The sequence below is a fragment of the Manacus vitellinus genome, unplaced genomic scaffold (assembly GCF_001715985.3).
Source record: "Manacus vitellinus isolate BGI_N305 unplaced genomic scaffold, ASM171598v3 scaffold_2_pilon, whole genome shotgun sequence".
In the NCBI taxonomy this organism is placed as follows: Eukaryota; Metazoa; Chordata; class Aves; order Passeriformes; family Pipridae; genus Manacus; species Manacus vitellinus.
This window is the reverse complement of record NW_021940208.1, coordinates 12,246,254-12,262,797: the sequence shown is the minus strand read 5'-3', so window position 1 is coordinate 12,262,797 and position 16,544 is coordinate 12,246,254. Positions and strand designations below refer to the sequence as shown.

At 39.2% G+C, this 16,544-nt stretch overlaps 1 protein-coding gene across 1 annotated transcript; it reads right to left on the bottom strand.

Moving 5' to 3' along the window:
- Positions 1–255: 255 nt before the first annotated feature.
- ACAT1 (acetyl-CoA acetyltransferase 1) lies at positions 256–15,204 on the bottom strand. The gene is made up of 11 exons (XM_018071163.1): positions 15,157–15,204; positions 11,919–12,036; positions 10,879–10,974; positions 9,030–9,130; positions 6,460–6,603; positions 4,487–4,637; positions 3,842–3,937; positions 3,087–3,200; positions 2,637–2,701; positions 1,877–2,034; positions 256–649 (listed from the first exon to the last, which is right to left on the bottom strand). The coding sequence occupies exons 3-11, from the start codon at positions 10,940–10,942 to the stop codon at positions 529–531; spliced, it is 1,014 nt and encodes a 337-aa protein (XP_017926652.1). The 5' UTR covers positions 10,943–10,974; positions 11,919–12,036; positions 15,157–15,204; the 3' UTR covers positions 256–528.
- Positions 15,205–16,544: the final 1,340 nt, after the last annotated feature.

The following is a 16,544-nucleotide window of genomic DNA, read 5'->3' as shown; positions in this document are numbered from 1 at the left end:
TCCAGTACAAACCAGTCCAATTATCTGTGGAGGAAAATATTAGGACAATTAATTTGTTCATTAGTTCCTGTTAAAACTACTGTCAGATTTGCATGTGAGCTGGGTTCAAGGTCCACAACAGTAGAAAACCCACCTTTGATTATTTTTTTTTTCCATGAAAATTACTTAGTAGTTAGAAAAATTAAGCAGCAAACTGTAAGAGCTGTTCCTAGTAGCAGCACTCTGAGTTACCCAGAGAATTCCTTTTCAGAGGCCTTTGAGAAATGATACACCGTTACATTCTTTATTGTCAGGTCTCAAGACATAATTTGACATTACTTATTTGTACTGTACAAAAACTTGCACTGACAAAGTAATAAAAACCCAGTTATCTGGATCAGTAATCAATGATGCTGTAAGAAATAGCAGTTACAGAATTCATCCATCAATTGATAAATAAGATGTTAACAGCTACCACTGATAATTTTGATCAGAGAGCATGTAAGGCTGTGTTTCTGATGGTGTAGCTGTTCTGTAGCTGTGTTCGTACTACAGCTTCTCTATCAGTATTGCAGAAGCACCTCCTCCTCCATTGCAGATTCCTGCAAGACCATATTGTCCTTGTTTCAATGCATGGGCCATGTGAACAACAATTCTTGCTCCAGACATTCTAAGTATAAGAAAAAGAAAAGTTATATAGCTTAGTTTAAAGGAAATTCTTAATTTGACCCACAAAGGATAGTGGGCAGAATATAATACCCAAAAAAAGACCAAACCAACCCTTTCATCTACAGGTATATGTGATACAGATTATTCCTCTCTAGCTATGGTACTTAAACACAAAGGTTCTTACACATGCACAAACAAAAACTCCATGTTTATGTAATAAAGTTTCTTCTGGAAAAAGAAATCACCTCTATGTCAGCCTATATATATTATAAAGTATCTCTACATGTAGCAAAACTCTTTCAAATAAGATAACAAATCTACCACAAATCATTGTAATGATTAAATTCAAACACCTTATTTGTTTAAAACTTGATACAGCTCAGTGTCCTACTTTGCCTAATGTGAAAATCAGACATGTAAATTCTGTCAAAATTAACTTTTAAGAAAAAAAAAAGTCATTTTCCTGTATCAGAAGCAGTTGATATGGCAGAGGAGATGCCAGCACATCCTGCAGGATTATGCCTTGATTAGAGCTTTTTATGAAACACGAAGTGCTTCTATTGCTCCTGATGTACAATCTATGCTGGACTGTGCAGTGTGATCACTCCTGGGGAGGTTTAATGGGATACACTTTAGTTATGAGTAAGTGACAATGGTTGGGGAACACAGCAGGTGATCTAACTAACCAGAAGACAGAACTTAAACACAAGACCCACCACCATCCTCCAGACTGTCCCTGCCTTCTGCATCAGGTGCTGGGAGACACCTGCGTTCACTGCCAAAAATCCTTTTATGAGACCTGGAATTTCACTTTGCTCATGTAAGAAAAATAAAAGTCCTTGGACCATTAAATTCCCGGGAAAATAGGTTGGCTATTTTCATAAGGCTACCTGTAAATTTTGCTGGCTTAACTACTTGATTAATTATTATTGTTTATTCTGTCATGTTAATAGGGATTTGGTTTAGTACTTCATAAATCCATATAGCTGCAGTAACAAGTAAGATCTTTATAAAAGTAGGTGATAAGAGCATTTTTCTCTTCGTGGTTGGTTTTCAAGATACCTTCAAATTTAACACCTGGTTAAATAGAGGAAACTATGTACTCGATAGAAAATTTTTTTTCCTTTCCTACTTCCATTAAACTTGAGAAAACAGGTAAATGTGTTAGCAGTTTACCTATAAAACAATGCCCCTGTGCAGAACAAAACCTAGTGCTTATTTTACTTACCCTATTGGATGTCCAAGAGAGACAGCACCTCCATTAATATTTACTTTTTGTGGATCAATGCCCAGCATTTTAATATTGGCCAGCACCACAACACTGAATGCTTCATTAATTTCCCACATTGCAATATCTTCTTTTTTCAGGCCTGTCTCACTTAGAATCTAGAAATAACAAAAAACAATTACTACTATGAAAAAAACTAGGAAGCTAACTATAGAAATAATCAGGTCTGTTATACAGAAATAATCAGGTGACTCAGGCTGCCCGTAGTCTGATTCAAATTCACATTTCGGAACCTCTTTGTCAGATGAGAAAAAGCAAAACTGAGGTACTGAAGCACAAACTTGAGTTTTCACAAAAAAAGGAATGAAGAGTAGCCTATGCCAAGGATACATTTCCGTCACACTTACACAAAGAGCGCTGCCGTGGTAAGTACATTTAAACTGACACAGTATTGCCTCATGCCATACACTTCAGTTCCTTTTAGAAAGAGTCTATCCTTGTATCACGAGCTGCAAAGCTTCAAAGGTGGAAACAAGCCCAAAGTTGGTAAAAGTAGTATTTTCTTTCAAGATAGGTGTGAGAAATTTGTTAACTCTGAAGATCTGCATTCTAGCATCTGTTCTTTGACCTTACAACATAATTACAATTTCAGTCCTAATTACAAGAAGATCCACTGAGGGATGAACCAACAATGCAGTGCTAGGGAAGTTTGGTTTTGTTTTTTTTTTCCTCTCCAGAAAACACTGAGCTTTATTCCTACCTTAGGAACAGCATATGCAGGTGCAATTGGGAAATCAATAGGATCAACAGCAGCATCTGCAAAAGCTGTAAAAAAAAAAACCAACAAAAAAAACAACCAACAAAAGGTGTTTAAAGACCTTTTGTTTTTACCATACATGATTTTCTTTCATGCAAGCACCAAACCTGCCAAGATTGAAAAAGTCTGAATATAATGATCCATGAAATAGAAGCATCTAAAAATGTAGTGCCCTAAGTGAGCCACACAATATTTTCAGATTTTTAGTATTATTACATATAGAAAATTCTGTTCATGATCAAAAGCCTGATGGTGTAACACTTGAAATTTCAGGGACTGTATGGAGAAGATGCAGCCATAATGTCACATAACTAGTAAAACAGGACTCCCAGTCTGAGAGCACACTTTGAGAGTGTTTTTCAGGACTACAGCCAAAGATAAGGAAAATCATACCTACTATCCTTGCCAAGGGTTTGACTTTCAGTCTCTTGGCTGCCTCTGTAGTCATCAGCACCAAAGCAGCTGCTCCATCATTCAGAGTGCTGGCATTGGCAGCTGTAACTGTTCCTGGAAAAGGTAAAACATTGTCTGAGCAGAGGTGAAAGTGTGATGCAAAACAGCTCACGTATATCCTGTTAAGGATTGTTTTTCCCTTTGTTTATTGAACATAAGGTCTCAACAATATGGTGATACCTGTTGCGTTGAGTTAACCAAGTTGTTTTTTTAAACTGGTTTGATTAAACAAGCACAACCACAGGTATTTGTATCTTTACCCGGGTGCTGTTTTAGACCATGCCTAATGGCAGCTGCACTGCTGGCATTAACACAGGCAACCTCAAGTTAGACAGAAGGGTTTATCGCGATTCAGGGAAGCAACAGGCAATGCTCTCAAGGCCCTCCAGCTCCCACTGAAAGAAGAGCTTACACCTGGCAGAGATCAAGCCAAGAGCTTCGTTGAAACCAAGCTGTTTCAGTCTTTTTAAAGTAAATGTCCAAAACAGAGGTTTTCACTAGTTTAAGCTTCTTGGACCATCTTTTAATCCAAGCCAGTTCATGCTGTTGTGCAGCACACTTCTATATCTCAGCAGACATTTAAAAATCAAGGGAGTATTGTTGGGCTCTCAAGCTTTTCTGAATAGTACTCTTCACTGTAACAAAGTATCCCTGCACTTGGCAGGAAATTAAGCAGTTCATTTAACAACATTTACCGTTTTCTTTTTGGAAAACAGCTTTCAGCTTTGGAACTTTACTGAAATCAACACGTTTGTATTCTTCATCTTCTTTCACTTCCACATCTGGCTTTCCTGAAATTCAGGTCTGGTTTAGTATTTTGTGGAACACTCCATTCTTAAAACACTCTAACACAGTACTTTGATTAAATGCTGGCTTATTTAAACAACTTATTACTTTGGTAAAAAAGTGTAAATGCGTGTAAAATGCACATCAAGAAAGGTGCTTACGAAAACTGAAGAAAAAAAATTACTCCTTAATCAAATTTATTCACAGCAAATCCATTTATACTTTCTGGTGGCTGAACAAAGGAGACAAAGAACATATCTTTAAGGTAAATTAAAACACAGATGTCCTTAAGCCATAGTAGCTAAATTCAATAGGTAGTCTTCTACTTACACACAAAAGGAAGAAGATATGGTGTGTAACATTAAAGAAAAATTAAGAAAAAAAAACCAGGTCACTGACCACTGTTCACCAGAAAGTCTGTCTAACAGAAAATTCTTAGCTGATCTAAAATTAATATTCCCAAGATCTGCATGTTAAACAACAGTTTGAATACAGACGGTGTTACAGTTTTCAATGAGAAACACAATTCATCTCATCACACACTTCCATAATACCTTTTTTTGAAACAGTGACAGGAACTATTTCATTTTTCAACACTCCTGAATCCCAGGCTGTTTTGCTCTTGGTGTAAGAGCCTATGGCGTAAGTGTCTTGTTCCTCACGAGAAATGGTGAACTTCTTCGCAGTATTCTCAGCACAGTTGCCCTTGGAGAAAACCAGGTATGTTAGGTTTGATACTTCTGAGGATGCAAAGCACAAAAATAACAGAAAAAAACTCAACCAGTAGATTTCCAGAATTAAATATGACTAATATTTGGTGTCCATTTCTAATTTACACAGTCATGATCAAACAGTAACTTTTGATTTTGAAATACCATCTTCAGATTTAGAAAATGTTTTCTGGATCCAGACTACCAAAGCCATAAAGGAACTTTCCTTAATTACCTTTTTTAATTTTTATTTTTTTTTTAAGTTAAAAAACTGCATGTAAAAGTAAGTTTTAAAGTGCTTAGGGCTGACACCTTCAGAGACTAAGGATCATTGTTCAGCCACAGAACTCTATGTTCACTTCATCTTACTAGTATTTTCACTCCATTCTTAGCTTGCCTACTCCAAAGATTGCAGAACAGGTCAACACACAGGCCTTTACTTGGCCCTTGGGATCTGATACTCTAAAAACTGTAGAAATAAAAGTATGTCTAATAACTATTTTTGTTTAATACCTGGAATGAAATAAGTAGAATGAAACAATCAAATATTTTTATATATAGATCAGTTGTAATTATACAATCAGAATTCATTTTCAGCACTGTCTAAATACTTGGTGACAAAATAAATAAAAAAATATCATTTACTCAAAGACTTGTCCTTAAACAGGCTTTGTTCCACCTCTCATTTCTCTAGGAAACTCAATGAATCAACACAAAACCCTTTACTACTGTGTTCCTCCAGTTCTTAAAAGAAGCAAGTTCACTTCTATGCAATTAAAGAATTAACAGTCTTCACGGCACCAGCAGCTCAATCTATTGCTAAAACACAGACAAGGGTGAGTTCCTACAGCCATCCTTGGATTTTATGTTCTCACACAGACTTCTAAGGCTTTCCAAATAACCTAGAGCTGCTATAATGAAGACAAAAGATTCCAAAATATTGTCCCCATCTATTAAAACTTGTTGCATTATAACAAACTCCTAGAGATTTTCCTCACATACGGGAACTAGCAAAGCCACCATTTACACTCCTCACAATCAAAATCCATTTTAGCTGAAATGTGGGAATGAATTTCAACCAATAGCCTAAGCAGAGTGCACTGTATTGCAAAAAGAATAAAACACACACAGAGCAGCAAGGTCTGTATCAAATCTATGGAATACAGTAGAAAATTCTTCATTACATGTTTTCCTGGACCTCAGTAAGAACACTAACTGATCAATCAATAATGCCCTACAGTTGTGAATTACCACAAGCAAAGGTCAGAAATATTTGTAAGCTGAAAGCAGTCATTCTCATTTCAAACTGTTCTTCCCTGATGCTTGTTCTTGGCTATCTTTGTATCAGTTGTTTTCCAAAACCATCCCAAGTTTGCACTTGTCTGTCCAATTTAAGTTACCGTGCTGATGAGCAAGCACATCAGCTGACTCAAACCTTCCCACAGAAGATATGAGATATGTACATTGGGGGAGAGAAAAAACATGAGCCCACTGAACCCTACAGAGCAGGTACTCTAAAAGACCTCCCTCCCACAGATGGAGCAACAGCAATCCATCAGTAGCAAAATTATTTTTTCTTTTAATCCCTGCTCTAGGGTATTTGGACTTCAGAGAAGGTAAATATTAACACAGACTGTGCTGTTCTGTTTTGGTCTTCTGTCTAGCCCCTCCACTAGAGTTACTACAGGAAATGGAAGACTTTTTCCTCCTCGTTTCAAGGCTTGCTAGATGAAGAAGTTCCATAATAATTATAAGCAAGCTCTTCAGAGCTGCATCAGGTTATGGTTGATATGTTAGCACTGTGCAGGAATATTTACCATATGGATATGGTTATAAGCATCTGTCAGCCCATCTTTTACTATCAGGTCTTCCAGCTTTACTCCTCCATAAGGTGTTGACCCTCTGCTCATGGTATAGGGAACATTAGACATGCTCTCCATTCCACCAGCAATCATTACATCCTGCCCAAAGGAAACAAGTTAAAATTAACAGTAATGCAGTGTGTTCTCTATGACTTCTTGTAGGAACAAATATTACCAAAAGCTTAAGCATGGGCATTTTAGTTTTCTGAGGAGTCTTAGAGAGAGAGGAAAAAAAACTTTGTGCATTTAAAAAGCAAACAGGGGAACAACTGAAGATAGTTAATCCACGCTGGCAGAACAACAGGACTTCTGTCTTGTATGCAGCTTTACAAAGCTGCAAGACCCATCTTGATCCCTTGCACTTTTACATCAAAAGCTTTCTGAGATCAAATTATAAATTTTACTTTTAACAGGTTTTTCTCCTTTTTCTCGTTTTCCTTCTTTATTCCCAGCTTCATATCCCTTTGGAACAAACAACAGTCAGAATACTGGTATATGAAGAAACACATTTACAAGCACCTGCAATTTTACATAATATTGTTTCATCTTACTATGTAAAGACAGATGACTTATACTATGGTTTTATCATCTGAGAAGGCCACAGAAAAAGACACATTAGTAATTAATGATTGCTTAGTATACTTTTCAAGCTGAAACAAAGCAAACAGAAAACCTACAACAGCAAAGCTATAAGGATCGTAACTATACCCACTGTTTGTCAGGCTACAGCCCCAAAATCCCTAGGATTTCAGGATGTGAGGAACAGACACGGTTGTGTTTAAGGGCATATTTGAAATACACATAAATGTAAGAAATACACACACCACCGTGTGAGTCCTTGAGAGTTCAATAGTGCTGGTAATAGAAATTCAAAAACATTTTACACAAAACAGCAATGAGAAGAAGATTAAAGCTTTTTTTGGTTTCTTTAAATTAAGGTTCAGAGAAATAATGGTTTGGTTCAGAACAGATCATAAACTAGATCCAGGAACAGTGACATGAAGTAATAAAGAAAAGAAAGAAGGCTGGAGACAAAACTGAAATGACAGATAAATTGAAAAGGCAGTTCAGATATGGAAGCAGCAATGGATCAGAGGAACAAGAGTTCCTGGCATTTCAATTCCATAAAGTGAAAGACCTGGATAGAGAGCCAATACAATTGTTTATATAATGGTGTACACTGACTCAAGCCACTGGGAACCATCACCAGCTGTCACACCACAGATACCTCGCAGTCCACAGCCAGGAAAAACGAATACCAAAACCCCCCATAATTTATAGCTCTAAGAGACTAATAAGTAGCTGAGTCTCTGCTTTTGCTGAGACTGGCAGCACAGCATGTATGATTAATTCAGCAGAAAACTACGATTCTATTCAGAGCTCATGGCTTACATCTGTCAAACCAACCAAATGCACCACCTCTCTCATGAAGTCATTGGATATAAATTACTAAATCCAAATGTAGCTGTTTACAAAGACATGCTGGGCCTCGTTCAAAGTCCTGTGACAAGACTTCCACCGCCTTCAGCAGGCACCGGACAAAGTGCTGTTCTCTGCACGGCAAGGCCAAAGCAATTCAGCAGTTGCTTAACTCAAGCTACACTGTTATTTCCACAGAAGGGACACCAAAACCTAAATATTTTACTTCTGTTCTAAACACACACACACACACAAAAGTATTTCTCACTTATGAGGCACTTACTTTTTTAAGCCAAAAATATATATTGAACAGACAATACCTTCCCTTTAGAGAAGGAAAGATGCTGACAAAATGCTTTGAGTATGGAATTAAAAACAAAACTGAAATGTCTTTTTTCATATTCACACTTCTCCCACATTCTTTGCTGTACAGCATTTAGTGGCTTACTGGAGATGATGTATTCTCCTATCCTCCCATCAAGTGGTAGTATTTTTTTTCCAATTGTATAGAAAATCTTGGAACATAGTTGACAGAGATGAGCAATTCTCCTCCATCAAGTTCTTCAATGAAAAACCTTATGCAGCAGCAACAGATTTCGCTTCTTCTAAAACAATAAAAAAGGCTGAGACATCTTTAGTGTACTTGGAAACAACACTGCTTGAATATGTATATTTAATTCAATTAAGTGTTAAAAGTGTCTGAAAGTCAGGTCATCAAAAAACAAGTCTATAAAAGTTTCTTCAGTTTTTCAAAACTGAAAGCTTGAAAATTCCCTTAATTACATTTTCAGGGCTGGAGTGGTAGGTGGGGTAGGGGTACAGCAGGAGAGAAGATGTAAATACCCTCCAAAAGAACCCATTACTTGTTTGCTCAGCTCTAAAAACATATCTGACAATTTTTATTTACTTTTTTTCTCTTTTAAACCAAAACGCACTTAAATGACTATAAAATAAAGGTTGCATAAACAAAACGAAACCTCTCTAATTAGCTTTATTGTCCCAAGCCAAAACACAATAACAAATCAAAGAGCAGAGTCATTGGTAGGACAGGATCTACAACATTAACTGTGTGTTTTTTCCACAGAACAGCACTAAAATTCACATACCTGACTCCCACACATCAGGCTTTGTGCTGCCATCATGATCGACTTCATTCCTGAAGCACAGACTTTATTGACAGTTGTAGTAGGAGTGGCGATTGGTAGACCTGAGTCAAAGAAGTTGTTTGTACAACTGTATTATTTAAAGGGTAGACTAATACTTTACTGGTGTTCAGCAACATTTCATATGGGACCAATTTTTATCCAAGCCCAGGATGTCCAGCTTCCACTATTTACCCTGTCAGGGCAATTTATCTACCCTCACCTGTAGTTACCATCCTTCTTTGAGACTCTTGTTTTTTCTCCCCTTCCAACAAGAGACTTGTGGTAAAGAGATCAAGCAAGCAAGGAATCAGAGAAACAGAAGGTAAAGGAAGTGACACCAGAACTATTCCTCCTCCCAAAATCCCAATCCCCACCTCTAAGCAGCATCCAAGACTGAAAAAGCATAAACAAGTTTCAGAATTTAGCAACTGGCAACAAGGCAGACTCCTGAAGTACAGGGATTCTAAACATACACAGTACTAAGGTCAGTGTCATTCACTGGACTGGTTATTATTGAGTGATTATTGTTACTAAGTGCTCATCACAACAGCTTTGGGCTCTGCTGTGTGCAGCTTGGCTCAAGACCCCTGCATCACTGCCTTTATGAGCCTAGGCCTGCTCACTCTAGTGTTATGGCTCTGGTACCAGCACATCACCTCCATACCAGCAGAGAGAGAGAGAAAATAGCCAGGGCAAATTCTTAACATTGAGGGTGGTGAGGCACTGGAACAGGTTGCCCAGAGAAGCTGTGGATGGTCCATCCCTGGAAGTGTCCAAGGCCAGGCTGGATGGGGCTCTGAGCAACCTGGTCTAGTGGAAGGTGTCCCTGCCCACAGCAGTGGGGTTGGAACTAGATCATCTTTAAGGTCCCTTCCAACCCAACCCACTCTGTAATTCTATGAAAGAAAAAAGCCGTATTCATGACTTTCCTCACATGGAAGCAGTTCCTTCTCATAGAATCAACTGGGTTGGAAAAGACCTCCGAGATCATCAAGTCCAACCCTTGATCCAACACCGCCGTGGTTACTAGACCATGGCACTAAGTGCCACATTCAATCTCATCTTAAAAACCTCCAGGGACAGTGAATCCACCACATCCCTGGGCAGACCATTCCAGTGTCTGATTACTCTCTCTGTAAAAAATTTCTTCCTAATATCCAACCTAAACTTCCCCTGACAGAGCTTAAGATCATGCCCTCTTGTCCTACTGCTGGTTGCCTGGGAGAAGAGACCAACACCCAAAACCATACAGGAACAGAGACAAGCAAGCATAAGATCTTCCCTGATCCAAGACTTTCCTAGAGCCATGCTAAGGTATGGAATCCCATCCCTACAGCAAAAGGGAGCAGAAAATAATTCCTGCACCCTAACAATATTCGTTCTGCAGTTACCATTAGAGTGAACCCTACAAGTGACAGCTCCAGACTCCAGAGAAAGATGAGTGTAATGACATACTCTTATCTGCAGTTCAAGGAAACTCAATGACCCCTTATCCAGTTAGACTTAAGAGTAATGATATAGTAAAGAAAACCAGTCTGTTTTGTAAAAGATTCAAAGAGCAGCATCCATCATTAACATAAAGTGCTGTGGTCCCCAATATTGTCTTCTCCAGGTTCTACAAACACTGTAGGCAGTAATATCCCACTTATATGAGTACAACATACTCCCTTCATCCACCATGGGGTAAAAAGGTACACACAGACTGTCTGGACAAAAGGCTGGGCACAACTGTGCTTTAACTTACAGTTCAATAGACTCCATCTACATAAAGACAGAAAACCTTTGGTCCCAGTATCAAGAGAATGAATACCTGCACCCAAAACTGCTTGTCTTGCTGGAGCTTGTCCTTGTCCAGCCTGCAAGACATTGCCCATATACGCCTCTTTCACTTCTTCTGCAGGGATACCTGTAAAACAAAATTGTTTTGATTCAGGATCCTTTGCACAGAAGATGTAACTTCCTTTTACAAAAGCTCCAATTGAAGTTTTCTATCAAAGACTAATGAAACTTGCCATGTTTGATCCACGTGCCAAGAGCACACAGTCCCCTGTTGGGAGCCTTCCAGATCTCTACCCTCATGTTCATGGAACATGGTGAACTGGTAAGCCCCATAGAACAGAATTTCCTTGTTATCCTGCAGAACAAGCCACAGTTTGCTAACTAAAGCAAACATTTCCAAGTCTCACTAGTCACCCAAGAAGCTCAATTTTTGTGGATGCTTAAATGCACAAAACTTTCTATGTGCTACAATTATGTCTAAAGACGGTTTTGTTAGTCTGTTTAACTAAGGGCAAGCCAAGGCCACAGCAAGCTGCCAGCAGAGAGAAGAGGCTCTCCCACTGAATCTCTTGCAACAGCCCTTGTGTTCAAGTCCTTGTAATATGCTGTTTCAAGAAACCAAATCTGTAGAAAATTAACCTTCCTCTCCCCTAAAAAGACTTTTTTGCTCATTTCAACCCATCAATAGACTCACAAGACTGTTCTTCAAGCATACATGCCCATGTAAAAAAATGGACAGGGAAAGGAAAGGCTACTGGTTTCAGCAACAAGTAGCCTTTGCAATAGTTTATGTGAGCCCTAAAACCCCACCCCAGAAAAACAATTAGCAAATTCAATCAGATTTGGATTAGCAGAGATATCCTTAGGTAACATTCTGCTCCCAGAAGCAGCACCTAATTCAGATTGAAACAAAGCCCAATAGTCAACTTTATTTAAACATTTGTGGATAGATTTAAGAATGCCACAGGAGCAAAAAAAAAACCAGGGCATTCTGTTTACCAAGCAGTTGAAAAGAAATAGACTGATACTGTTCAGAGCCACTTTGTCACAGAAAAAAACATATATACATACCTGCTCTGTCAATTGCTCCTTTAATTGCAATGGAACCAAGTTTAGTGGCTGGTAATGATGAAAGAGATCCTTGGAAAGATCCAATTGGAGTCCTTACAGCACTTGCTATTACCACCTCCTAAGTGGAGAAGCATAGGGTAAAAGTCAGTCTCTCAGAATTGTGCACATACACCAGTAGTTTTTAAATGTATCCACTTTTATTCTTTCATTGATGTCACAGCTTCTCTTTTATCCTGAAAATGTTTCAGAGCACTAAAATAACCTTTATTAATGCATGCAGCATGAGGAATAAACATAAAGAGATCAATGTGCAGCTGCAGGGCTACAATCTTGGAATCACGGATCCATGGTGGGATGGCTCACGTGGCTGGAGTGCTGCCAAGAGGGATAAGGTCTCTTCAGGAAGGATAGATCAAGAAGACAAGGTGGAGGGCAGCTTGGCCTTTATGTGACAGAATAGCTGGAGTGCATTGAGCTCATCTTCAGGATGGATGATGTTTGCAAGAATCTTGAAGGTCCTAGAGCAAAGGGAGGATTGAAGATAGCTGGTTAATGTTCAAGGATTATTGCCTCCAAGCTCCACAGCAGTCCATTCCAACAAAGCACTACGTCACATAAAAGTGCCAGGATGGACACAAAAGATGGAAACAGGGACAGAGAATCTGGCAGACTGTCTGCATATGCAGGGATGAAGTAATGAAAGCCAAAGTTCAATCAGAATTGAATCTGGCAAGGAATGTCAAAGGCAACAAGAAGGGCTTCCATAAACACCTAAGAAGCAAAAGAAAAATATGCGGTCGCTGCTGAATAGGGCAGGGGACATGGTGACAAAGGACATGGAAAAGGCTGAGGTACTGAATGCCTTCTTCACCTCAGCCTTCAGTATTAAGACCAGCCTTCAGGAATCCGAGGGCCCAGAGACCGGAGGAAGGATGGAGCAAGGAAGATGTACCCTTGGTGGAAGAGGAACAAGTCAGGGAATATTTAAGCAAACTGGACATACATAAATCCATGGGCCTTGCTCAGATGCCCCCTTGAGTGCTGTAGGAGCTGGCAGCTTAAGGTCACTCTCAATAATCTTGGAATGGTCACAGCAATAGTGAGAGGACTAGAGAAAACACAAACATCACTCTTATCCTCAGGAAGGGTAAGTAAGAGGACTCGGGGAACTACAGGTCAGTCAGCCTCACCTTGATCCCTGGGAAGGCAAGGAAACAACTAATCCTGAAAACCATTTATGAGAACGTGAACAACAAGCAAATCAGCAGAAGTAATCAGCATGAATTCACCAAAGGGAAGCCACGCTCAGACAAACCGTTAACCTTCTATAGTGAAATGACTGGCTTGGTAGATGAGGGGAGAGCAGTAGACACTGTCTACCTAGATCACAGTGAGGCTTTCACTACTGTCTCCCGTAAGATCCTCACACAGAAGCTAATGAAGTATGGGCTGGGTAAGCAGTGAGACAGTGGGTAGAAAATGGCTGAATGGCCAGGCCGGGGGGTGGTGATAGTGGTACAGAGTCTGGCTGGAAGTGAGTAACTAGTGATGTACCCCAGAGATCAATACTGGGTCCTGTCCTGTTTAACATCTTCATCAATGAACTTAATGATGGTGCAATGTGCCCTCAGCAGGTCTGCTGGTGACACCAAACTGGGAGGAATGGATGATACACCAGAGGTTTGTGCTGCCACCCTGAGGGACCTCAACGGGATGGAGAAATGGGCTGTCAGGAACCTCATGAAGTTCATAAAAGAGAAGTGCAAATTCCTGCAGTTATGGAGGCACAACCCCAGATACCAACATATACTGGGAACCAGCCAGCTGGAAATCAGTTTGGAAGAAAAGGACCTGGGGATCCTGGTGGACACCTGGTTGAACATGAACCAAAAACGGGTCCTTTCAGCAAGAAAACCTGATGTTGTCCTGGGCTGCATTAGGCAGAGCACTGTCAGACGGTCACAGAAGGGGATCCTTCCCCTCTACTCAGCCCTGGAGAGGCCACACCTGGAGTGCTTTGTCCAGTGCTGGGTTCCCCAGTAAAAGGGAAACATGGACATGCTGGAGAGTGTCCAACAAAGGGCCACAAAGATGATGAACAGACCAGAGCATGTGACATAGAAGGAAAGACAGAGAGCTGGGACTGCTCAGCCTGGACAAGAGAAGGTTCAGGGGCACCTTGTCCATGTACATTAATACCAGAGAGAAGAGTGCGAAGAGTACAGAGCCAAGCTCTTTTCAGTGGTGTTCCATGACAGGAGCAGGGACAGTGGACACAAACGGACAGCAAAGGATGTTCTCACTGAACATCAGCCGACACTTCTTCACAGTGAGTGTGACTAAACACTGGCACAAGTTAGTCAGAGTGGTTGCGTGGAGCCTCCATCCCTGGATATATTCAAAAGCCTGGGTCCCAGTGTAAAGTGTAAGCAGTACACTTTATGTAAGTGTAAGTAAGTAAGACATGCTGTGACATTCAGCTCTACACTAGAAGATCCTCAAAACAGATGTACTCTTATTTTGCCTCTTAGCTTTAGTGTTACATCCACATGTCTACCTGATAACCCTGTGAGAGCAGCACAAGAATCTGGCACCAAAAAAAGAGGCACATTTCAGACCTCTGGCTGCCCCAGATAGCTATGGACTAATGACTGTCTCCAATTGTGCTGGTTTCAGTGGAAGTTAAGCAAAAAGCTTTACAGGGTCTCACCACGAGTTGTTGGGATTCTTTTGTTGTTTGTTTGTTTTTTTATTTAGACAGGCAAAGAAAGAAAACACTAGAAAAAATAAACAATAAAGACAAACTACACTTGTTTAAAACTAAGAAGGGCTGTCTGTTATTGTAACCCCTTCTCCATCATAACTGACTTCAGTGATAGCAACATATTTGTCCTCATCTTTTAGTTTGTAACAGCAAGTTGCAGGATAACACACAAATAATTTCAAAGGGATTAGCTGACATCAGCTGTCTTTTCCAACTATGAGTAGATAGGCGCATTAAGCTTAAATTAGCTGACACGTTTCTAATCTTGTCCCGCACTGTCAAACAATTAGCAAATCAAAATAAAAATGGAAATCTGACTTTTATCCCACATTTTGCAGTAAAGTGTGACTTGGGCACAAGTGACATTGTCTTCAATGCAGACTTTTTTTGCGTTAATTTTTTTCAAAACTTCAGTGATTAAGAAACAGATTTAAAACAGTGATTTACTACTGTGAGATAGTGCTTTACACTTACATTTAAAGTACGCTGGGATGCATAGCCACGGCTTGTACACTTCAAAGCCTGAAAATAAGAAAGTCCTCAGAATTTCATATCAAGAAAGCTAATGCCATGATGTTTCAGTAATGTACCATTTTCATAGAAGTCATTATTTCAAAAAATAATATCTATGAAACACTGAAAAAATATCGTGATATGCCTTTTAAAAGAAGGGTAGTATAAGTACAGCCTCACCATAACACCTGTGATAAAATATTTTCCGAAAAATAAACAAATACTCCTTCAAAAACAGCAACCAATTCATTTTGTCCAAGTCTTACATGTATACCTATAGCATGTGTCTGAACCAGGACTGAGTGGAGCTATATTGAAAGAGTTCACTAGTTCTTCTGTCTGCTTCCTTGGACTTTGGTTCATTCATTCCTATCATTGACTTCACTGCTTTTTAAACAGTGGCAGTTTGCATCTACAGTTTGCATCTATCTTCATTTCATTGGTGTTTCATGAACAAAAATGAGGATAATGAGTTCAGAATGTCACACCAAAATATGATAGTAAAGTAAAACCAAGAAAAAGGTATTACCTGAGCAGGCTAATTTACCAGCTACTAGGTCCATCTAATTAAGCAGCATAAAAATACAAAATTACATCTGTAGGTATTGTTTTGTACATTAAAAGAATGTTCTTTCCACTAGTGGTTCAAGTCAACTTCTTAGCCATTTCCTTAGACAACATTGCAGCACACTGGAAATTTAATTACTGAATTACAGCTAAATAAATATTAATTAAAAGGACACCACAAGAATACCATCGTTTTTATAAATCAAAGAATGCCTTCTGGTATTGTGTCTCCAATATGAAAATTTAGCCTGTTTCCATTTCTTGTCTTCATTTGACAACCTTCAACTAACAAAAGACTGATTTTTTTACCTACTGTTTTGAATTAGTTGTTCAATTTTTGATTTGTTTAGGGTTTTTTGTTCATTGTTTGTTTTCCCCAGCTCATGCTGTAAAAGCCAGCAGAAAGTTTTAAATTAAACTTGTACCTGAAAAATAATTACATCCCTCCAGGGCTTTAACAGTAGCGCTTTCAAGGGTTAGTGTCAAGAAAACCAAGCCAAATCAAACAAAAACCTAACCTAGCAAAATAATATACCCTCACTACACAACACTTAAAATTTACCTTTGCAGTAAACTGGACAAACAAGTCAATTGTGTACCAAGTCTGCTAGGAGTGTTCATGCTCTGTGCCGATTATAGACTTAAAAAAAAAAGAAAAGAAAAGAAAAAAAGGCAACCCCCACTTCTACAGCTAGTAAAATGCAACGTTCAACTTCGCACATGGCAATACGGAGGGGATGCACCGCCCATGCTTCACCTTCCTTTTCCTTCCCAGCACAGCT